Genomic DNA, 25369 nt, shown 5'->3' on the forward strand with positions numbered 1-25369 from the left:
TTCACCGGCTGCCATGTCTGCAAGCAAATGGAACAGGTGTCATATCCTCTTTTTGTTGAGATGGAGTTTCCTGCGGCACATGCTGTCCGTCAACTCATCGGAAGAACAATGATGCCTATGCACCTTGGGCCATCTTCTGGGTTCTTGCTCTACCTGATGGGCTTCCGGGCCTTCAGGATGTGCAGCAGCCCCCTGCACGTGGGGTGTTGACTCCAGCCTGTGTCTTCCAACCATCAGCGACTCGAGGGCATCCTCTGCGGTCCCGACAACACATCCATTTTGATATCTGTAAAGAATTTGAGCGAGACCGACAATCAGTTCGGGCTTCCATCTCAGGGCCCTCAAATCCCACAAGCCCCACCCCCCAACTCCACCACAAACCCCCCAACATGGCCATTCTGCCGTCTCTCACAGTGCCATCCAGCGAGCCAGTTGTGCAAACCTTGCTCTGCGCATTCTCCCCCGGTCACATCAGGAGCCCCTAGGCCCAGACCTCTGCCGGGAACATTGGGGAGACCATGCTTAGGTGCACCTCCCTGATCCACACACTTACCCTTTGGCCACAAGAAGATTCCCAGTAATGAAGCCCTGCTCTTTAGTGTTTGTTTGCTAGCAGCTGCCTCTATTAGTGCTGACACTGAGTTCAGGCACACTGTTCAGGCTTCCAACTTTCCTTGAGATGTTGTACACTCGTCATCCTCAGAGGCATGGCATGTGTGCCCTGGAGTAGACACTTGAGATTTGAGTGTGAAGAACTCTCACAACTAACGAGCCTGGGCCAGCAACTCCGGTGCCCTTGAGCTGCATGCTGGGAAATGGAAATGGTGACTCACCTCCTCACGTTCCCTCAGCAGCCATTGAGCCAGCTTCACGCTGTTAGAGTCACAGAGTTTTACAGCAGAGAAAGAGGCCTTTCGGCCCATCGTGTCTGTGCTGCCCAGCCAGCACCTATCTATTCTAATCCCATGTTCCAGCATTTGGTCTGTAGCCTTGTATTTTTTTAAATAGAAATTTAGAGTACCCAATTATTTTTTTTCCATTTAAGGGGCAATTTAGCGTGGCCAATCCACCTAACCTGCACATCTTTGGGTTGTGGGGGTGAAACCCACGCAGACATGGGGAGAATGTGCAAACTCCACACGGACAGTGACCCAGGGCCGGGATCCGAACCCGGGTCCTCAGCCCCGCAGTCCCAGTGCTAACCACTGCGCCACATGCCGTCCCGTTCGTAGTCTTGTTTGCTAAGGCGTTTCAAGTGCTCATCGAAATATTTATTTCGATGTTGTGAGGGTTCCCATCTCTACCATCCTTTCAAGCAGTGAGTTCCAGATTCCTACCACCCTCCAGGTGAACGTTTCCTCTCAAATCCCTCGAACATCTCCTGCCCATGACCTTAAATCTATGCCCCCTGGTTAGTGACCCCTCTACAAAGTGGAAAAGTCACTTCCTATCCACCCAATCTCTGTCCCTCATTATTGTATACACCTCAGTCAGGATCCCACCGCCCCCCCCCCCCCCCCCCGCCCAACCCTGTCAGCCTTCTCTGCTCAAAGGAAAACGACCCCAGCCTATCCAGCCTGTCTTCACAGCTGAAACGATCCAGCCCAGAAAACATCCTGGTGAATCTCCTCTGCACTCTCTTGAGTGCAATCACACCCTTCCTGCAGTGTGGTGACCAGAATGGTGTACAATACTCCATCCAGATGTGGGCTATCAGTGATAACAGCAGAATATGCTGGAAAATCTCAGCAGCCTCAGCAAAGAATCCCTCATGTTGTTTCTTAACTCCCCACCCCAACTCAACCCAATGCTAAAAATGAGTATTAAACGCCGCCCGCGTGACTTCCCACTGGGGAGTCAGGTAATTCCTGGGAGGCCGCTGCAGTCAACTTGAATCTCGCTATTGGGATTGAAATTAATGCAAATGTGGGTTAATGATATTCTCGCCATTTTTGGGCGAGATCCAAAATTTGGCACCAGGAGTGGGCCAGGTGAATTGCAAAGAGTGTGAATCCCGATTTTGACCTTTTCTGCTATTTACCTGGCGCGCCCAGATCCACGACGGGCGTAACACGGTGGTTGAATCACACCCTAAATCTCTCCTGAACTCTATCCAAAGCCTTCCCATCCTTCTGAAAATTGGTGCCCAGATTTGGCCACAATGTTCTAACGCGGGCAAAACTAATATTACCTCGACAGGTTTAGCACAACTTTGTGGCTTTTGAACTCTGCCACTATTTATAAAATCAAGGATCCTCATTCTTTCACTAACTGCTTTGTTCATGTGTCCACCAACTTCAAAGGTTTGTACACAAACACTCCGATATCTCGCTCTTAATACAATCGCTTTACATATTAAATGGTTCAACTTTAATGTCTCTCCACATTTCCGCTCCCAAAATGTATCACCTCATTTGCCATGTGTTACCCACTCCACCTGTCTGCCTCTGTCCCCTTTAAGTCTATTATGAGTCTATTACTATCTTCCTCAGCGTTTATTACACATTCAGGGCGCGATCTACCAGCTGTTCACGCCAGCGTGATATTCTGGTCCCACGCCGCGCACGGGTTTCCTGGCAATGAGGGGTGTGGTCACCGGGAAATCCCATTGACAGTGGCAGGGTCGGTATATCCCATTGACGGGCCTCCTCCAACACCAAAAAACACACGGCGGGTTGGTTGGTGAATCTCACCCTCAAGTTCCATGTCATTTCCAGATTTTAAAATTATACCCTGTATCCCCAAGTTCAGTTATTAATGTACATCAAAAGTAACAGAGGTCTGTGGTGATATGCATCACTGTAAATACACAAGAGGTTAATGTAAATACACTACAACTAAGTAAACACTAGAGGGAGCACCAGAGACATCATGACATGCAGACATACAGCTAATGAACACACAGAATAGGACATGACCAATGGGCAGTCAAGACACCCAGAGGTGACACTGCCACAAGGGTAAATTCCAGTTGCTGCCTTGGTGAGATTTGAACCCTTGTCCCCAGAGCCTGAGGATTACTAGTTCATTGAATTATCACAATACCACCATCGCCCAGAGTTTTCAGAAGTTCATGGAATACAACATAAAAAGTTACAAAAACAAATGTAATCAGTGCCATTTATCAGGTGCTGCTCTCACTCATGCACACGCACATCCTCCGTTGGATCGTATTTCCAATTTGCATATGTACTGGCAGAGGAGAACAATCAGTAATATATTAAAATTGTACTCCTCATTGTGTGTCATGATATCAGAATTACACTATTGTTAATGACCATCAACTACAACACCTCATCTGAAGTCTGCTGTGCAGGTTTTCGGGGCAGTTTCTAACTTTGCCCAGTAGGTGGCATTGCCCTTGTAGAATGACAGGCATACTGGTAAAGGTGAAAGAAAATGGGTGAAGTTCAGTCACTCAGGTACAAAATAAGGCAAAGCAGACACCAGCATATTGTGTCGAGTTGAGAAAGAAGACAGATTTTTTTCACCCTAAGGATGTATTTTCAAATGGTGGAGGTTGAAGCAATGAATTGACGACACGAGATCCGAAGGACCAGGAGCGGGTTTCTCCGTCTCGCCCTGCCAGATTTCTGGTGCGCACGCCGTTGGGATTCTCCGTTTCGCCGGCTGGTCAATGGGGTTTCCCATTGTGGGGCAGCCCCACGCCGTCGGGAAACCCCCGGGCTGCCGGTAAAATGGAGCATTCCGACGGCGGAGAATCCAGTCCCGGGTAAAAAAATAAACACAAATGTCAAACAGAATCTGGGGTGGGATTCTCCGAACCTCCGCGGGAAAATCGCAATCCTTCACCGGGGGATCCTTAAACGGAGGGATCCTTCACCGGGGGGATCCTTCACCGGGGGGGATCCTTCACCGGGGGGATCCTTCACCGGGGGATCCTTAAACGGAGGGATCCTTCACCGGGGGGATCCTTCACCGGGGGGGATCCTTCACCGGGGGATCCTTCACCGGGGTGGGATCCTTCACCGGGGGGATCCTTCACCGGGGGGGATCCTTCACCGGGGGGATCCTTCACCGGGGGGGATCCTTCACCGGGGGGGATCCTTCACCGGGGGATCCTTCACCGGGGGGGATCCTTCACCGGGGGGATCCTTCACCAGGGGGATCCTTCAACGGGGGGATCCTTCATCGGGGGATCCTTCACCGGAGGGATCCTTCACCGGGGGGATCCTTCACCGGGGGGGATCCTTCACTGGGGGGGGGATCCTTCACCGGGGGGATCCTTCACAGGGGGGGCCTTCATCGGAGGGATCCTTCTCCGGGGGGGATCCTTCACCGGGGAGGATCCTTCACCTGGGGGGATCCTTCACCGGGGGATCCTTCACCAGGGGGGATCCTTGGCCAGGGGGGGGGATCATTCACCGGGGTGGGGCCTTCACCGGGGGGATCCTTCACCGGGGGATCCTTCACCGGGGGATCCTTCTCCGGGGGGACCCTTCATCGGGTGCGGATCCTTCACCGGGGGGATCCTTCACAGGGTGGGGGGCCTCATGGGCGGTCAGGGGGGCAATCGGGCGGCACCCATCCACGGGCGCACGCAAGCTCGAGAGGGGGCTTGCATTTTTGGTCCAAGTCCGCCATGTCCCATATGCGCAGACTCCCGAACGGAAGTGCAGGACTCCGTATCCGCAGCCAGAGCGGCAAGAAGCACTCCGCGGCCCTGCTAGCCAGACCATTCGGAAAGAGTTATTGTTCCCTACTACTTAAGATGGAATTGGCGTTTAAATTGTTTAATAGACTGCACCAAATAAAAGGGGGATACAGGTAGCATTGTGATGTTATTGAAGAAGTTATTGCTGAACACAATAAACTTGGAGTCAAAGGAATCAAGACCTGCTTTCTAGAGCTTTTTATTGAGTTACCATTAGAGCTTATCCTGCATCTCCATTGTTGACCCTCATGCGCCAAGTTACCATCGGTGTTGAGAAATATAGTTTGAACAGAGTAGAAATTACAAAATAGGTGTCAATAGATGGCAGGATTACTGATAGTGGGAATTCCTTCTTAGAGGGTGATACCCAGTGGGTTCAGCATTGTGACATATGACTTTACAGCCTCAGCCGAGCTAAATTCGGGCAGCACGGTAGCATTGTGGATAGCACAATTGCTTCACAGCTCCAGGGTCCCAGGTTCGATTCCGGCTTGGGTCACTATCTGTGCGGAGTCTGCACATCCTCCCCGTGTGTGCGTGGGTTTCCTCCGGGTGCTCCGGTTTCCTCCCACAGTCCAAAGATGTGCAGGTTAGGTGGATTGGCCACGATAAATTGCCCTTAGTGTCGGGTCAGGTTACTGGGTTATGGGGATAGGGTGGAGGTGTTGACCTTGGGCGGGGTGCTCTTTCCAAGAGCCGGTGCAGACTCGATGGGCCGAATGGCCTCCTTCTGCACTGTAAATTCTATGAAATTCTATGAAATCATGCTTAAGTGATTTCGGCATGAGCATCTCTGACAGGTAAGTGAAAGGCTGAAGGAATCCTGGCCACATGAGGTTTTCCTTCTTCTCTTCCTCCCAGGCCGTAGATGGGCTATTAGCTTCTTCCCTTTGCAGCTTCCATCCTTGCTTCTGTGCAATTTTGTTTCCTCAAACCGCTACTATTCCGGACTCTTTTGCTGGTGCATAATAATAATAATCTTTATTGTTGTCACAGGTAGGCTTACATTAACACTGTAATGAAATTACTGTGAAAAGCCCCTAGTCACTACATTCCGGCGCCTGTTCGGGTACACGGAGGGAGAATTCAGAATGCCCAAATCAACTAACAAGCACGTCTTTTGGGGCTTGTGGGAGGAAACCGGAGCGCCCGGAGCAAACCCACGCAGACACGGGGAGAACGTGCAGACTCCGCACAGACAGTGACCCAGCCGGGAATCGAACCTGGGACGCTGGCGCTGAAGAGCATCCTCGGATCTGTTTAGGCACACAAGTCACATCTCCAGTAACCCAATGACTTGCTGAATGACTATTCACCTGCTCATATGGATCTTGTTGTACCTTTCCTGTTCATCACTGGTAGGGTTTCTCACAGATGTCATCAAGCATGTCCTGAAGATGGTCATTTTGGTCTCCAATACTAACCCCGTTTGAATGCCCAAAGATCTGTGGGAGATGTGACTGGTGAAAAATGAAGGCATCATTGCAGTTTCCAGGATATCTTGCACAACATACATGAGAACATTCACGGGGTTATATGCCAGCTGACTATTTGACTTCTATTACTGATTCGTCTGAGAGGGCCTTGATTGCCACAATTTATGGCCTGTGGTTCCTTTGGGCTACTGCACAAATCTGAAGACCCTCATTCTGACCGGCCTCATCATCAGCAAAGTGGATGAAAGTTTTGATCTGGCAAACGTGTGGTTGGCTACCTAGGGTATGCACTTGTGGGCAGCTGATAATGAAATCTGGCAGATGTCACCAGCGAACCCTTAGAAGATGTTGATGGTGAAGAAATCCAGAGTTGTATTGATCTTGGCAACCACTAACAATGCCTGCCCAACTGATCAATTCGAAGGGCATCTTGCACCAGGAGGCAGTAGCTGTCAACAATGACCTTCCAAAAAGACCTGAGCCTCTTGAGGCGCTGTTGCTCAGTGACATCCAGGCCGCTAATTCTCCATCAGTAAACTCTGTGTTGGGGCACTGTCTTCTATCAGCCGGAACTCTTGTGTTCATTCCATCAAAGGAAGGTGAAGTCAATGGAGAAATTGTTCAAGTTTAAGCTTCCCCTAGTCTACCCAGTGCCTTCAACCTGGTGCCGTTTCTTCTGTGCTTTCTCTGCTTCAATCCATTATGCGTTTGTCTAGTTCACCTTGTCCACTAGATCAACCTACTGTTATCAGAGCATTTCCAGAAGTTCAAAGTATGTTTAACTCTGCATACAGACATTGGGCTGTACATGTTATTCATATCGAATGACTTGTTTAAACATAGTATGAAAATGCATCATTGACAATCCCGCCTGAAAATGCATCATTGACTCTGGTTTTGATGATCACAGGCATTGCATTTTTGTAATTTAGTGCTTCTAGCCTTACAACTGGAGTAGGTATAGGAATTTGAATATGAAGGTTGTTGTCTCTAATCTGTGATCTGCATGATCTTCCATCCAATAATTTCAATGAATGGAAGATGATTTGGGTGCTAATCTCTGTATCTGAATGTATTCCAGTCTCACTAAGTTCTGCCCTGGAATTTCTGAGACAGACAACTTAGCCAGTGGGTGAAACCAGACTGGAAATAATCTGTGGCAAGTAATTAGAACTGAGTAATCCTGACAACTTCATGATCATTATAATGTACAGAAATTATCTGGCAACAGACTGAAATGAAACCAGTCTGTTCACAACCTTGGTGTCAAATTTACCCCAATATGAAAATCCAACCTCAATCATGCCAACACTAAGACCACCTATTTCCACCTGTGTAACATCACCCAACTTTGCTCCTGTCTCAGTTCATCTGCTGCTTCTACTTTGAGGTCATTCTGCTGCCCATGGTTAAACTTCTGTAAAGACTCGTTCATCCCTGTGCTCACTGGCCTACATTTTCCCCCATGACCCCACCTTCACCCCCTTCCCCCCCACCCTATGTAATCTCCTCCAGCCCACTGAGATATCTGCACTCCTCTAATTCCGGTCCCTTGAGCAATATTTATTTTATTTATTGCTCCAATGGTGACCGTGCATTCAGTTGCCCTAAGCTCGGAAATGCCCATTCTATATCTACATCATTTTTATCCTTTAAAGACACTCCCTGAAGCCTACCTTTTGGTCAACATATAATATCTCCTTGTGTGGCTTAGTTTTGTGTTACATTTTTAATGCAACCCTGGGCAAGTGCACAGTCAGTTCTTCCCCCTCGTGCGCCAGTCACATTTTTTAAAAAAAGTTTTATTCTCCTCCTTTTTCACATTTTCTCCCAAATTTACTCCCAATTTAGCCCCGTAAACCACCGATACTACCCCCTTCTCCAGTCTCCCTGTCGTCAGCACCTCCTCCAGCAATGTGGAAGGCGGCTCTGGTGGTAAGCTCTCTATCTCCTTTCTGGCAAAGTCTCGAACCTGCATGTATCTAAATATTTCCCCCTGCTCCAGCCCATACTTCACTCCCAGCTCCTTCAATCCTGCAAACCGACCCCAAGAAACAAATCTTTTAGTGTCCTAATTCCTTTCTCCTCCCATCTCCAAAAACTTCCATCCCACTTCCCTGGCTCAAAGCGATGGTTCCCCCAAATCGGCATTTCCCTTGACCCTGCCCCCAACCCAAAGTGCTATCGAAACTGCCTCCAAATTCTCAAAGAGGCTATTACTGCCGGACTCCCTGAGTATCTACCTGGGGCCGTCGGGAGTGGCGCTGTTGCGCGCCGGAGTCACATTTAATTGAATTAATCAATAATTCTGATTTTAAAACCCCAAATCTTTGGCCCTTGGCTGCCCAATAATTACAGTCACCAGGGTTATAAGTTTGAACACAATTACTGTTATACCACCCTCTACCCACACACAAGACAGACAAACAGACAGAAAGGAAAGGGTGAACAATAATAAGGATAAAAGTCAAAAGATCAGGGGCGGGATTCTCCCCTACCCGACGGGGCGGGTGGTCCCGGCACCGATGGGTGGCATGAACCATTCCGCTGTCGGGCCACCCGGAAGGTGCAGAATCCTCCGCACCTTCAGGGGCTAGGCCGGCAGCGGCAGGATTGGCGCGTGCCAACCAGTGCGGAAGGGGCTTGGCGCCGCGCCAACCGCCGCCGAAGGGCCTCCGCCGGCCGGCGCGAGTTGGCGTATGCACGGGAGCGCCAGCGTGTGCTGGCGTCATCCCAGGGCATGCGCAGGGGGGTTCGCCTCCGTACCGGCTATGGCGGAAGTCCACAGCAGCCAGTGCGGAGGGAGAGAGTGCCCCCTCGGCACAGGCGCGCCCGCGGATTGGTGGGCCCCGGTCGCGGGCCAGGCCACCGTGGCGGCATCCCCTGGGGCCAGATCCCCCCGCGCCCGCCTGAGGACCCCGGAGGCCGCCCTCAGAGCCAGGTCCCGCCGGTAAGTACCAGGTCTAATTCACGCCTTGGAACCGGCCTAAATCGGGCGGCCGCTCGGCCCATCGCGGGCCGGAGAATCACCGGGGGGTCCGCTGCTAGCGGCCGCCGACCGGCGCGGCGTAATGCCCGCCCCGCCGCCGGAGAATTCGGCAGCCGGCGGGGGCAGGATTCACGCCATACCCCGGCGATTCTCCGGCCCGGAAGGGAGTCAGAGTATCCCGCCCCAGATTCTTTGCTTCAGATGGTAGGTTCTTTAGTATCTCTGCTTCAATCCCGGCCTTCAGTTCAAGGTTTTTCCTGTATATTCATTCAGGTACCTGTGGTTACAGAGATAAACGCTCTCAGTCTCTTTGGAGAAAAAGTAAAACCTTGGGTGGGATTCTCCATCCCACCATCCCCGTTTTCCAACGCGGCGATCCCCCGCCGGCAGCAGGATTCTCGGGCAAAATTCTCCCCAAACGGCGCGATGTCCGCCGACTGGCGCCCAAAACGGCGCCAATCAGACGGGCATCGCGCCGCCCCAAAGGTGCGGAATTCTCCGCATCTTTGGGGGCCAAGCCCCAACATTGAGGGGCTAGGCCGATGCCGGAGGCATTTCCGCCCCGCCAGCTGGCGGAAACGGCCTTTGTTGCCCCGCCAGCTGGCGCAGAAATGACATCCCCGGGCGGCGCATGCGCGGGAGCGTCAGCGGCCACTGACAGTTTCCCGCGCATGCGCAGTGGGGAGAGTCTCTTCCGCCTCCGCCATGGTGGAGACCGTGGCGGAGGCGGAAGGGAAAGAGTGCCGCCACGGCACAGGCCCGCCCGCGGATCGGTGGGCCCCGGTCGCCGGCCAGGCCACCATGGGGGCACCCCCCGGGGCCTGATCGCCCGCGCCCCCCCCCCCCAGGACCCCGGAGCCTGCCCACGCCGCCTTGTCCCGCCGTTGAAAAGGTGGTTTAATCCACGCCGGCGGGACAGGCAATTTATCGGCGGGACTTCGGCCCATCCGGGCCGGAGAATCCAGCGGGCAGGCCCGCCAACCGCTGCGGCCCCATTCCCGCCCCTGCCGAATATCTGGTGCCGGAGACTTCGGCAACCGGCGGGGGCGGGATTCACGGCGGCCAACGCCCATTCTCCGACCCACTGGGGGGTCGGAGAATGACGCCCCTCATTTCCCACAGCTGATCAATGGGGTTTCCCAATTGTGGCCAGCCCCACGCCATTTGGAAACCTGCAAGCGTGGGTGCACTGCCGACGAAGCGGAGGATCCCGCTGACGGGGAATCCGCCCCTTGTCTTTGTCTACAACCCGTGATGACTTTCCTGTTGATCAATTCAGTCAGATTTTCTGTGGTTTCAAGAATGCAGTATTCACCACTTTTAGCAGCTTTCTGGAGAGGGTTCTATCAGGCAGTTGCCTGCTCTGCCAGACTCCACACTGAAAGCAAAACCAGCCTTGTGGTTCTGACAAACATCTCAGTGGGATCAGGTCCAATACCACATGTTTCCGGGCAGATCATCACCCCAGCCCATTCATTGGCCACCAGCCATATCAATCAATCAATCCGTGTCATCACTGATACCAGTCTAAAACAGCACAACCTCTGGACCTTCCTGTTTGGATTAAAGTCACAGGTCGATTAAACATCCATGGAACAATAAACGTAACAGTAAAAATAAAATAAAGCGGGAATAAGGGAATAAACAGGGAACAAACAGGAAAGACCCTTATACATTGCTCATATGGAGCACCATGGGTTGTTTTATTACACTGCAGGTGCCAACTGTGAATGCTCAATTTCTTACTCTTGAAGTTCTGTTTATTAAGGCCGTTTTTATTAGTAAATTAGAATTTTATTAAGCCATAATTCATGGAATTTGTGCTGTGCGTCATGCTACTCAAGATTACAATCATCGGGCTGGATTCTTCGTCGGCGTGATCCTCCCATTCCCGACAACGTGGGGGTGCCCTCAATTGGAAAGCCCCATTGGTCGGCTGCCGGGACGGAGAATCCCGTTGCTGGTGGGGAAGTGGCACACCAGAAAACGGGTGCAGCAGGATGGAGGGTCCCGCCCATCTTCTTTTATTGAACACTTCACACTCATACATAACAATTTCTGTAGCGGCGTGAGTTCTACAGCCCTGAAAGCGGCACCGGTCCTGGAGCGATTTAGGACGTCCTAATGTGCTCGCACCGGAACCATGTGGAACTAGTGCAATGCCAACAAAAGCTGGTGTGTGATTCGCCAGGGTTGGGATTGGCACTGGGGAACCTGACAAGCAGGAGCTGCATACAGGCACTCCACTCCCCACACACCCTCAACCCAGCCTAGAAGATGGCACTCATTGCGCTGGAGCATGCCCATCCCGTTGATGGGTCAGCTGGGGCCAGGGTGTAACTAGGGGAATGGATCGTAGAATTTACAGTGCAGAAGGAGGCCATTCAGCCCATTGAGTCATCACCCGACCTAAGCCCACACCTCCACCTTATCCCCGTAACCCAGTAACCCCATCTAAGCTTTTTGGACACAAAGGGCAATTTAGCATGGCCAATCCACCTACCTTGCACATCTTTGGATTGTGGGAGGAAACTGGAACACTCAAAGGAAACCCAGACAGGCACGGGGAGAACTTGCAGACTCCACACAGTGACCCATGCCGGGAATCGAACCTGGCACCCTGGAGCTGTGAAGCAACTGTGCTACCGTGCCGCCTGGGGGGGCAGCCATATGACCTGTGGCGCTAATTTCACAGTGGGCAGCCAGCAGGCACACAGCTGCATGGCAGCCTTGCAGACTGCGGCAATGGTGTTCCGTGCCCATTCACCCCGGCCCCGCGGCCCACCGCCTGGCTGCCCCCACTATCCTCCCGGCCCTGGCAGAAGACCCCCGTCCAGCAGCACAACTACCAGCACACTGTAGCAATGTTGGACACTTTTCGTACCTCCGCACTCTCCCTAAGCAGCCACGGCACCTGTTTCCCCATTTTAAATATCACAAGTAAACCTCGCCATCTGTAATGCCTCCTGGTAGAGGCGGAACATCGTGGGGTGCACGGAAATTGCCAGGTTGAGCCTGTTAAGGATATGCCAATGGCATTTACTGTATAATTTGCATACCCACGCTGGAGCACATTCACGCCGCTGCGGAGGCACCGTAGCGTGGCATTCCGTCAGGCGCTTGGCACCGGTCTCGATTCTCAGCTGACGTGCCATTCTCCGCCCGATCGCATTTCCCGATTCCGGCATTGCTGGACGGAGAAACCTTTGTGGAGGTTTTCAGCTCAGACACTAACGTCTGAATGGTACATTAGAAAATTAATAAAAATACAGAATTAACTATTGACCTTATTTATTAATGATTAAAATGATACAGCTTGTTTCTTCAATCATTTCCCTCAAATATTTTGGAGATGGGATTCACTGAAAATATCATTGGAGGAGCTAAAAGCCAACTCCACAAAGGCCAGTTTTGTTGGACATCTGTTAAACCCAATGAAATCTTTCCATTAAACACCAAATACTTTACACAATCCATTAACAATTACGGTTGATGATGTTTGTGATGAAACATCTGAATCATTTGATGAACTGTTTTCTATTTTATCTTGCCATAAATGAATTAACTTGAGGTACCTCAAATTAATTGAAAAGTCTTCTGTCAACTAATATGACGAACATAATTTTAAGGATAATTGGCTCCAAACTCATTGCGTTAACAATGCAACTATACTGTTCATCCTGTGACACACCATAAATTCCAAAGGTACACCCTGTGGTAGATGTGAGATCATTTGAAGGTGAAGCCAGGAGATTCAAAGTAACTGGAACACAACTGGAGTTTAACGGGCGGCATGGTAGCTTAGTCGTTAGCACTGTTGCTTCACAGCGACAGGGACCCAGGTTTGATTCCCGGCTTGGGTCACAGTCCGTGGGGAGTTTGTACGTTCTTCCTGTGTCTGCGTGGGTTTCCTCCCACAAGTCCAGAAAGACGTGCTGTTAGGTAATTTGAACATTCTGAATTCTCCTTCCGTGTACCCGAACAGGCGCCGGAATGTGGTGACCAGGGGCTTTTGACAGTAACTTCATTGCAGCGTTAATGTAAGCCTACTGTGGAGCAGCGCTCCGAAAGCTAGTGACATCGAAACAAACCTGTTGGACTTTAACCTGGTGTTGTAAGACTTCTTACTGTGCTCACCCCAGTCCAACGCCGGCATCTCCACATCGTTGACAATAAAGATTATGAAAAATTTTTAAAGTGTACAAAGAAGTCAGACAGCAGTGGATTTCCTTTCAGATTCTACTGCCTTTATTTTTAAAGCAAATACAGTTTTGCTTTGGCTGCGCTGTGATTGCAGCAGGTACACTTGATGCTTTTCCTTTAAAAAGTTAACTTTGCAAAACTTGTAGATGCAGAATAACTACACTTGGTCCTGACTGTTCTGGAATTAATACAAATACCCCACAATTGATCATTTTCAGCAGGCTGATCAATCTATTAATAGTAAAAATATACTTGGAATTTGGATGTCATCATGAGCTGAGTAAATAGAGATACTCCCCTATTAAATTACATATAAGGAACTGGGATTTCACTGCAAGAGTCATTACCTGTTGTGGAGTTGATTTAAACCTTAACAAGAGTTCCTGAGCAATACAAAGCAAGAAGATCTTTGGACAATAAAACTCCCGGGTTTTCCATCTCACCCCCAATATACGGAAGAATCATTCACCAGTGTCCAAAAATGGAAAAGGTTGGGATAGCTTTACCTGGATTCTCAAAGAATAATCACCTTCCAGAGGACACAGTGAGTAAATAGTAAACTTACATAAAATCCTGAGGCGTTTTGCAGATTTTGGTTGTTGTGAATCACATTGTGTGGAACACTCTGTGGTGTTCAGGGTGATTCAAACTGCAAACCAATGACTGCTGAATAGAGAATGTTTCTGTAGTGGGTAAACACTTTTATGTTTGAGTTCTGTCTGAGAAAGTTTCATTTCTGAGTCAGTCATTTCCTCTCTCTCTCTCTCTCCCCCCCGCCCCCCACCAGACGGTCGCCGATGAACAGGTGGATGAAAGTGACGAGAATGTGGAGCGGGGCAACTGGTCCTCGAAGACTGACTACTTGCTCTCAATGATCGGCTATGCTGTGGGTCTGGGAAACGTCTGGAGATTCCCTTACCTGGCTTACAAAAATGGAGGAGGTACTTAGTGAATTCAAAGTACAGGGGAGAGAGACACAAAAATTAAAGGGAACAATTTATTGAATTGTGAAAGAACATTAAATTCAATGAACCAGGGAACCCTTTATTGTACTCGATAAATAATGAACCATGTTGGAATAAGGAATTGCGGCTTTTAGACTATGCACGGCCTTGACATTCTAGTGAGGGTTTAAGAAGCATCCACATGAGGTAAAGAGAAAATGAATAAAATTAATCCACCAATCCCTTCCTGAGTTATACCGACAAAAATATGAGGGGTGTTACTGGTCACGTTAGATGTGGCAGAGGCCGAAATTTACAAGGTGGGCAATTACCCTGATTAATTTCAATCGTTTACTCAATTCTCTTGGCAATCAGGGGAAGTATCAATTTCTGCCGGCTTGGTCCATGCACTGTCTCAGGGACAACTAATGGCTCTGGGGATGGTGCACAGACCTTTGCACCATTTATTTTATTCATCAGGATCTGTAATCGGTTTTTAATTCGCGCGTTTCTTGTGCAACAAGAAATAGTTGCTGAGAAACTCCTCCAACATTAGAACCAAGACCCGCCCTTTGGAATCGGGTTACAGGATGTTTGTAAATGTATAATTACCGAAAGAAAACGAGCTGTCTTGCCTACATTCCTTCAGATCAGGTTTCCGCTGAGGACGTGCAACCGATGGGAAGGTTCCTAGAAATCATCATGAAAACATTTCCCATGAATTGTCCTTCCCACACGATACTTCAGGTACGAAGTCTTAAAACACCAGGTTATAGTCCAACAGGTTTGTTTCGATGTCACTAGCTTTCGGAGCGCTGCTCCTTCCTCAGGTGAATGAAGAGGTATGTGACCTCTTCATTCCTCTGATGAAGAGGTACATACATACCTCTTCATTCACCTGAGGAAGGAGCAGCGCTCCGAAAGCTAGTGACATCGAAACAAACCTGTTGGACTTTAACCTGGTGTTGTAAGACTTCGTACTGTGCTCACCCCAGTCCAACGCCGGCATCTCCACATCATGGATACTTCAGGTGACACAGAAACCTGTCAGCAATATAGATCACTGCATGTAGTGGCTGTCTAATATTCAACTTCTGATTGGATTGTGCTATGTGAAATTTGACTACCTGTCTCGTTACCTTACTTGGAAAGAATGTGAAATTAATTTCCTGTGGTCAGTGACACACTTACGAACTGAAATGTATCTCATAAGAATATAATGATGACCCTGTCAAGGTAAATGTGTCTTAAAGGACATTTACAAATCCAGGCAGGTTAGTGTCTGTAGCATTTCAGTCTTTCCTAATCACATCCAAAGGGAAAAAAAGCATCTCATGTCTTAAAGATTCAAGTTTTCCATTGCCAAATTATGGGAATACTTTTTCTTTCCACAACGCTGTTAATTACACTGCCTGGAGATTTGAACTTACTTGGCTGTTTACCTGAAGTCAAGGTTAATTTTGTTATTGTAATAATCTCTTAAATGCTCTCAAATCCTTAATTTCCTGGCAAAACATTAAGGCATGAGGAGCCAGATTCTCCGACTCTGAGGCTAAGTGCGGAGGATCTGTGGCAAATATACGTGGAAAAAATTGGCGGCTGGTGAGGGGCAAGCAGCCACGCCGCGTAAACCTCCCGGCCTCCATGAAATAAACAGCCGGAGAATGGGCGGGTCCATGGCCGCGTCTGCGCACGGGCCATGCAACATGGTGCTGGCCGTGCACGGGCCTGACTTTCCAGATAGTGTCCCCCTGGCCACCCCCCCCGCCCCCCCCCGCCCCCACCCAGTCCCCAAAGCCCTCGCAAAAGCATCACATGTGGCCTCATGTGTACCAGCAGGGACAGTCATTTGAGGACCTGCCGGACCGGGCATGCCGTTGATTACTCTGGCCGAGCAGGGAGACAGTGTGACATATCTGCCAGATCATGACGCACCTGGCCCCGCGGAGGTATTGGGAAGGACACCCGCTCCCCGAGGCCATCAAGGCGACAGTTGCCCTGAACTTTTAGGCGACAGGGTCCTTCCAGGCGCTGAGTGGGGACATTTCCGGGATCTCTCAGACCTTGGTGCACAGGTGCATCCGCGCCATCATGGAGGGCCTATATGCCAAGGTGACTCCATTTCAATATGGAGCAAGACCACCAGGATGCCCAAACAGGAGGGTTCGCGACCATCGATGGGATGCCCCAGGTCCATGGGGTGATCGGCGGGGTGCATGTGTAGCCACCTAAAGTGGCCAACTCCCGATTTAAAATGGCGAACGGCAAAGGCTGATGGGAAAGTCAGCCAATAAGACAAAAACCAGCAGCTGCAGGTTTGCTGTGTATTTACCTCTGCAAAACCCAGACAACATCGATACCAGCGACCATCAGCATAACAAAGTAAACAGCCATCTGCATACTGATGAGCAATCCCCGGGAACAATAAGTAACATTTTGACACACAAAGCAAAGCCAGACTCCTCGGCGCCAGCAGGGGCCAAAACAAAGGAGGTGAACGAGCACCTCAAGACCACCCATCGATCAGGGAACCGCTCCAGTATTGGAGAAAATCAAACCAAGCGATTGGGACAAAGTCCAATCACTTGGAACCAGGTACAGGGTCCGCCCCGTAAGGCGGGAAGCCCCTGGGGACTATAAGAGTTCAGCCCCAAGTTCAAATCGCTCTCTTCTTCACTCGTCACCTCTCTTCACCGCTCTCTTCTTCCTGCCCGGGTCACCCAGCAAAAGGAACCAACATTGACCGTGACCGGCGCAGTGACTCCAGTGATCATCGAAGCCAGTAAGTCTTAATTCAACGCTCGCTACGAGATAGGCGCTCCTAGCTACCAATCCATACCAACTTTGAATCCCGCAGACTCAGAACCCGAACAAAAGGCCATTTGTTTCCCTGACCTGGTGGGCCAATTCAAAGTTAAGTATAGGCCTGTTAGTTATAGAAGTAGCTTAGATGTAGAATTTGTGCATGAGTAGTGATTACTGTGTATAATAAATGTGCTTTGATTTAAATCTTACTAATCGGTGTATTGGATTATTGATCATTACTCGGACTTGAACCTCGTGGCGGTATCATAAAGATACCTGGTGACACGAGAGCAAAGGTAATAAAACAGAGCAATTGAACCAAGGAGAAAATCAGCAACACATGTGTCCTTATGACCACCTACAGATGACAGGTGCTCTACACAAACTGAAAGGGTTTCCACTCGATGAATGTGCAGCTGATATGTGACCATTAGCTGTGCATCATTGACGCCTGTACCCGATACCTGGGCAGTGTGCACGATGCCTTCATCCTGGCCCACTCGGTGATTCCTGACATGTTTGAGATGCCCCCCTCTCGGCTGGGGGGTTGGCTCCTCAGCAACATTGGTTATCCACTACAGTTGCGGCTTATGACGCCTATCTAGGGCCACAGACTGACATAGAGACCCATTACAATAACGGCCATACATCGACCAGGAGCGTGATCGAGAAGATGCAGTTCAGGTGCCTGGACTGCTCTGGAGGGGCCATCCAGTATGATGCTGAGAGAGTTTCCCGCATCGCAGTGACCTGCTGTGTCCTCCACAACATCGCGCAACAGAAGGGCAATGTGCTAGAGGATGAGGAGGAATGACAGACCTCGTCCGACAAGGAGGATGCGGGGTAGGGGGAGGATGGGCAAGACATGGATCCCAGGCAGGCATGGAAAGCCGCACGACGTGTGTGCCAGGGCCAATGCACATGGGACGCTCTGATCACCTCCAGGTTCACAAACTGGGGGGGGGAGCTGGCCAGGGGCACGGACACCACACCCCACTCCCACACACTTCTCCGCCCAGCTATCCCCTAGCTTGCGACTCCCTTTGTGATACATACCTGCCGCACTACGGGGTAAGAGCCCTGGGTTGTCAGTAACACCACGGGTCAGGGCCATAGGATGGAGGATGATAGCAACTCGCTCTGCGATGAGCTCTGGTGCTCCACATCGTTTGACAACGTCTGACTCCTGCCCCTGGTCGCACATTCCACAACCACCTAGGTGATCCCTTTCTGTGAGCTGGCCATTCCATCACATGGACCCAACAAATCCCTGGGGTGACGGTGGTGGGGACAGTCGGGAGGTGGGGAGGAGGTAAGGGTAGGGAGCCCAAGCCATCCACAACATCCGCCCATGTTCTCCCCCCTCTCTGGCCAGTCCAGACAAGCCCACCCCTCACACTCATCTGACAGGGCACCGAGACACATTGAAACAGTGTAAACAGGTGTTTAGTGTGACAACATATATACAGATTTGTGCCTTAGTCCCTATAACTAAACTGAGCCCCGCACCAGTGCGAACTTAACTACTGTCTAACTTTCTGGCCTTACGGGCCTTAACGATACGTCTTGGTGGATCCCCAGATGGTACAGCAGGAGTGGGGGCAGCCTGCTGTGATTTCCATCCTGTGACTTGGGTCCCTATTGACAGGCATCTTCTGGGGCACGTGGGCCTGGATGGGCCTGGCTGCTGCTCGGGTGTCCCAGCTGGCGTAGTGCCATCCTGTTATGCCCACTGGCCACAAGATGAAACAGGGCCTGGGCAATGCTGCCAATATTCCCAGTCATGGCCTGCTGTGACTGGCCACGCTCAGGAGCGTCACTGCAATTTCCAGGGGGCTCTGGCACAAGGTTGCTGGTCAGGCGGCAACACTGTGCTGGGCCTCAGCCAGCGCCTGCACAGAATGCCCCAGGCCTTGGACATGCTGATCCACAGCCAACATTGTAGCCCCCAATGCCTCCACTGTGGATGCCACCCGTGCGGTGTTGGCCTTGGTGGGTATGCATGTTCGGCACCACTTCCCTGCTCCTACACGCGGTTGGACTCCTCCAACTGCATCTGCAGACATTGGATTCTCGCCGACAACCCCTCATGTAGTCCCTGGCTCTGCGACTGCATCTCCACTGTAAATGAGACCGTCCATTCTAGAAGCCCCAAACCCATCTGGACGGCACCTTGTATCTGATATCGACTCACCCTCAGACCCTCCGCCCCTTCGGGTGTTCCTACCTCCACCTGATGAACCAAATCAGCTGTGTGATGCGCACCAAATAGTGTCCCAGGAACCTAAAGTGCCCAACCGAGTTGATGGTGGAGGATGTTGGAGACAGCTGTGCCGGGAAGTTAGTGTCATCCTCAGACCCGAGCTCCGGGGTGTCCTGCTTCTCGGGTGGAGGGCTGGCGACTGAGCTGCTCTCCGCGTCAGTGTTCGGCTCACCGGGGGCTCCGGTTGATGGTGTGGGGGTGGTATTGGTAGGATTTATACATGTGTCACGGGAAATCGCAACTCAGCTGGCTCTCACTTCCTCGCCCGCGGCCGAACACCACCCCGGCGACCTCCCTTTCCTTCGGGCCGCCAACCACGTCCTGGCCCCTCTGCTACGTCATGATGAGGTGCTGCAAGTCCGGCTGTCCCCCTCCAGTCTTTTCCCGTTCCCGGAGATTGTGGCCGCCCTTCTCCCGGCAGGGGGGAGGGGGGGGGTGCTGGTTGCCTCAGTGGCCAGGACCACCAGCCATGGCAGCCAGTATGCGTGCCGGCATGTGATGAAGGTTCTGCCATCCTCCGGCTTGGAGGGGTAAGATTACAGATGTGTGGGATGGGGATTACTGCCAGGGCAGAGTGCTGCCTACTCACCCTGGCCGCTCTGAGGAGGTCATGCAGATTTTTCTGGCACTGCTGGCAAGTCCAGTTGCCCACAGAGCCCACCGCCTCTGCACACAGGCACGGTGAATGGTGGTGGCTGGCAGCCTCCTTCCCAGGCCGGGGTACAGGTCATGCGCCTGCCCTCCACCGTGTCCAGGAGAGTCTCCAGCTCGGCATACGTGAAGCATTGGGCTGCGCATTTTGCTGCCATCTTGTTGGCTGGGATGGTGTGTGTGGGGAGTGCAGGGTGTATATGCGGCTGCAGCTTGTCAGCCTCCTGAGTGTCAATCGTGAAACCGGCACCGTTTCTCATTGGAATCGATTGTGTTCCACGTGGCGCCGGTACTAGCCACTCAACAGTAGTTGAATCAGTCCAGGTGCGGCATCAGTTTTGCTGTTGTGGATGTCCACGCATACTGCGCCGGCATCAACACTTAGTGTCAGAAACGGAGAATCCATCTCTGGGGTGTTGGGAGAAAGCAATAGGATAAGAGCCTGAATGTTCATTGTAGTTGTTTTATATTTAGATACCGAATACAGTCTGCAGTAAATGTTTTCTGTCAATGACAATAATTAATTACTGTATTAAAATGAAAAAGTCCATTTAGTTGTTTAATGTTCAGTCTCAAACTGTATCAATGAGCTTGATCATCCATACACTCTTTGTAAACTTTACTGTATTTTCCAGGTGCATTTCTTATTCCCTACGTAATCATGTTGGCACTTGCTGGGATGCCCCTGTTTTTCCTGGAATGTTCTTTCGGGCAGTTTGCCAGCCTGGGACCTGTTGCAGTGTGGAAAGCGGTGCCAATTCTCCAAGGTTAATGTTTTTTTAGCAACACAAGTTTAATTAATAGCCATTTAATTCACATTGATGCTTTGGTTATATTTTGGTTTCTATTTTGGAGATTGAAGTGAGCCGTACTGAAGTACTGTTAACCGCTTTTCTTTGTCCACTTTTACAAAGGCAGTGAAGTGATGTACACAAAGTAAAACATTTGCTTTCCATATTTCAAATGTAGTCAGATTTTAGGCTCAACACCTGTAAAACTCTGTCTGAAGTTTAGGCCAGGATTTTAATCTTGGCCAAGAGTGGTTTGGGAAATATGGGGAATGTAATATTTGGCACCGTGGCAATGCAGTGTGCCCATCGCCTACCCACCTGCAGTGGGGGGGGGGGGGCATCCAGTGGCCTGCTCATTCCAATTAATGGGAACTCCCCCCGCTGCCCATTGGGGCTTTTCCCATAGCAAGGGTGGGCAGTGCCATGTGCCAAATTGCCAGCTAGTTGAAACCTAAGTGACATTCTGACCAGGTGGGTGGGGTTGCCTCCTGCTTGTTCACCTGTATCCATCAGAGGTCCTTCCCCCCCCAAGGTATTCCTCTCCATCCCATTGCCCTTCCCTAATGTCATCCTTAAACATCAGGGCTACACCACCTCCCTTACCTTCCTGTTGGTGCTTCCAAATAGTCTGACATTATTGAGGAGGGAGGGGGTCGAGAGATCGGAATGCCATTTAAAAGTATGACCCGATCTCTTCCAGCACTGAGGAGTTCTGGCGAGCTCCTCAGTGCAGGAAACGGGAATAAGTGTGACCTTGGCAGGGCTTTCCCCGCTGAGGCTCCAGATTGCAACAAAATCCCAATAGATAGCGTGGTCTTTCTTGGTGCTGTGAGCGCCAGGAAACACCCGGCTAAACGCACGCATCATGCACTTTGTTGCAATTTGTTTATATCGTGCCTAATAACTATCACTGGAGAATAAATATTCGGGAAACTAATGGAGCTGAAGGACGACAGTCCCCTGGTCCTGATGGGTTGCATTCTAGGATATTAAAGGATGTGACTACAGAGATAGTGGATGCACTGGTAATAATCTTCCAAGAATCCTTAAATTCTGGAAAAGTCCCAGAGGATTGAAAAAATGCCATGAGAACATCCTTATTCAAAAAGAAAGGGAGACAAAACACAAGTAACTATATGCCAGTTAGTTTAACATTGGATTGGATTTGTTTATTTTCACGTGTTCCGAGGTACAGTGAAAAGTATTGTTCTGCGTACAGTTCAGAAAGTTAATTCCATACATGAAAAGAAAATACATAGGGCAAACATAAAATACAGAATGTAAATACATAGGCACAGGCGTCAGGTGAAGCATAGGAGTGTAGTAGAGAACATGTGTGAAGAGATCAGTTCAGTCCATAAAAGGGTCATTTAGGAGTCTGGTAACAGCGGGAAAAAGGCTGTGACTGCATGTGCTCAGACTTTTGTATCTTCTGCCCAATGGAAGAAGTTGGAAGAGTGAATAAGCCGGGTGGGAGGGGTCTTTGATTATGCTGTCCACTTTCCCAAGGCAGCGGGAGGTGTAGTCAGAGTCAATGGATGGTAGGCGGGTTCATGTGATGGACTGGGCTGTGTTCACAACTCTATGTAGTTTCTTACGGTCTTGGGCCAAGCAGTTGCCGTACCAGGCTGTGATGCAGCCAGATAGGATGCTTTCTATGGTGTATCTGTAAAAGTTGGTAAAAGTCAATGTGGACATGCTGAATTTCCTTAGTTTCCTGAGAAAGTATAGGCGCTGTTGTGCTTTCTTGGTTGTAGCGTCAATGTAGGTGGACCAGGGCAGATTGTTGGTGATGTGCACACTTAGGAATTTGAAGCTGTCAACTATCTCCACCTCAGCGCGGCTGATGCAGCCCGGGTGAATACAGTACTTTGTTTCCTGAAGTTAATGATCAGCTCTTTAGTCTTGCTGACATTGAGGGAGAGATTGTTGTTGTTCAACCACTCCACATAGTTCTCTATCTCCCTCCTGTATTCTGACTCATCGTTGTTTGTGGTCCGACCCACTACGGTTGTGTCATCAGCAAACTTGTAGATGGAGTTGGAGCCAAATTCTAGGTTCACTAGATTACTCCTGGATATGGAGGGATTTTCTTCCGAGGAGAGGTTGAGTAGATTGGGCTTTAATCACTGGGGTTTATAAGAAAGACAGGAGACCTTACTGCGACATCTAGAATTCTCAGGGGGGTTGACAGGGTACATGCTGAGAGTCTAGGACCAGAGGGCCTGATCTCAGAGTAAGGGGTCACGATTTAATACAGAGATGAGGAGAAATTTTGTCTGAAGGTAGTGCATCTGTGAAATTCTTTACTACAGAGGGCTGTAGAGGCTGAGTCATGAGGTCTGTTCAAGACTGAGATTGGCAGGTTTGTAATCAGTAAGAGAATCAAGGGTTATGGGGATAAGGAGTTGAGGATTATGCCTGCAGATCAGTCATGATCTCATTGAATAGCAGAGCAGACTCGAAGGGTCGGATGGCCTACTTCTGTTGCTATGTCTTATGGTTCTACGGCCTTTTTGGGATAACTCAGAACGGGTTAGTCACGCCCAATTAATAGATAATGATTAGGGCAGCACGGTAGCATAGTGGTTAGCACAATTGCTTCACAGCTCCAGGGTCCCAGGTTCGATTCCCGGCGTGGGTCGCTGTCTCTGCGGAGTCTGCACGTTCTCCCCGTGTGTGCGTGGGTTTCCTCCGGGTCCTCCGGTTTGCTCCCACAGTCCAAAGATGTGCAGGTTAGTTGGATTGGCCATGCTAAATTGCCCTTCGTGTCCAAGATGCCCTTAGTGTTGGGTGGGGTTACTGGGTTATGGGGATAGGGTGGAGGTGTAGGCTTGGGTAGGGTGCTCTCTCCAAGAGCCGGTGCAGACTCGATGGGCTGGATGGCCTCCTTCTGCACTGTGAATTCTATGTTTCTATGATATTCTCTGTTTAGTTTCTTTTGGCTGAAGAATAGTCGATTCAACAGGAGATCAAAGGATGAGCAAAGCCCAGAATGAGTAGGTCCATTGAGGATGGGAGAGGGATAAACACCAATTTTTTGTAATTTATGTAATTCAGGGTTTCTTTTAAATTTCAGATAAATTACATTTTGAAACAATCTAATTCCAGAATTAGAAATGACGTGGAAAGTAGTTCTACCTTTAAATGCATCATGACTTTCCTTGTCGTTTATAGCAGATTTCCTGTTTTATTGCTTGCAGTGTCAGATGATCAGCCGTCCTTGAGCTTATTGTAAATGTTTGCAATAACATTGTGGCCTTGGCAGGAATGTGGCATATAAGTACTAAAGCCTTCTCCCTTAAGCCTCCCTGCTAGGTAAACATTCCCCACCCACAGAATCCCTCCAGTGCAGAAGCAGGCATTCGGCCAATTAGCTGTGCACTGGCCTTCTGAAAGAACACCCTCCCAAGACTCAGTCCCCCCTCCCTCGCCCTGTAACCCCATATTCCCACTTTACCTGCATATCTTTGGACTATAGGTGGCACGGTGGCACAGTGGTTAGAACTGCTGTCTCACAGAATCAGGGACCCGGGTTTGATTCCGACCTCGGGTGACTGTCTGTGTGAGTCTGCACATTCTCTCCGTGTCTGCGTGGGTTTCTTCCGGGCGCTCAGGTTGCCTCCCACAGTCCAAAGATGTGCAGGTTAGGTGGATTGGCCATGTTAAATTGCCCCTAAGTGTGCAAAGGTTAGGTGGGGTTGCAGAGATAAGGCGGGGATTGGTCTTACAAATGGTCGGTGCAGACCTGATGGGCCGAATGGCCTCCTTTTGCACTGTAGGGATTCTAGGATTCTAACTGCAGCACCTGGAGGAAACTCACACAAACATGGGAAGAATGTACAAATTCCACACAGACAGTCACCCAAGTTTGGAATTGAACCCGGGTCCCTGTGCTGTGAGACAACACTTTTAACCAGTGTGCCACCGTGGTAGCACAGTGACCCCCATCACCAAAAAGAAGCTTAGTTTCTCCCACTAAGTTTGGAATTGAACCCGGGTCCCTGCGCCATGAGACAATACTGCTAATCAGTGTGCCACCGTGGTTGCCCAGTGACCCTTATCACCAAATAAAAGCTGAGTATCTCCTACTATTTGTTTGACACATTCTCATTTGGGCAACAGTTCTCGCAATGCCTTTAAAATCTTCCTTCTCTTCCACCCACATATCATATTAAGTATATTTTACAGCTTTCTTCTGCCTGTATACTGAGCAACTCTCCTTTAATTTCTCCCTCCATGTAAACTCACCAACATATATTCATCTCCAATGACTTGACCTTGTTATCGCATGTGCTCACTCTACTGTCATTGTGCCCATCATAGATAAGGCCATCTTATTACACTTCCTTGTCTCACTCCCTGTTGACATCTACCTTAGAACCCTACTTCCTTCTGTGTAAAGAATTGCCTCCCAATATGCTGACAACTGCTCGAGAATCATTTGAATCATTGCACTTCCTAAATTCTAGTCTCTTGCACATCCCCAATTTTAATCTCTCCACCATTAATGGCCATGTCTTCAGCTGCCTGGGTCTTACATTTTGTAATTGCCTCCTTAAACCTCTTTGTTTCTCTACCTTTAAAATACTCCTTAAAAACTACCTCTTGG

General features: G+C 49.9%; 1 protein-coding gene across 1 annotated transcript in view; it reads left to right on the forward strand.

Annotated features, from left to right (window-relative positions):
- The first annotated feature begins 12902 nt into the window (after positions 1-12902).
- Positions 12903-25369, forward strand: part of LOC140420928 (sodium- and chloride-dependent neutral and basic amino acid transporter B(0+)-like) — a 54386-nt gene continuing 41919 nt past the window's right edge. The window contains exons 1-3 of the mRNA XM_072505090.1: positions 12903-13847; positions 14091-14244; positions 20602-20733. Of these exons, the coding sequence (XP_072361191.1) occupies positions 13785-13847; positions 14091-14244; positions 20602-20733 (349 nt within the window). The 5' untranslated portion in view covers positions 12903-13784. The remainder of the gene's footprint in view (positions 13848-14090; positions 14245-20601; positions 20734-25369) is intronic.

The sequence above is a fragment of the Scyliorhinus torazame genome, chromosome 5 (assembly GCF_047496885.1).
Source record: "Scyliorhinus torazame isolate Kashiwa2021f chromosome 5, sScyTor2.1, whole genome shotgun sequence".
Lineage (NCBI taxonomy): Eukaryota > Metazoa > Chordata > Chondrichthyes > Carcharhiniformes > Scyliorhinidae > Scyliorhinus > Scyliorhinus torazame.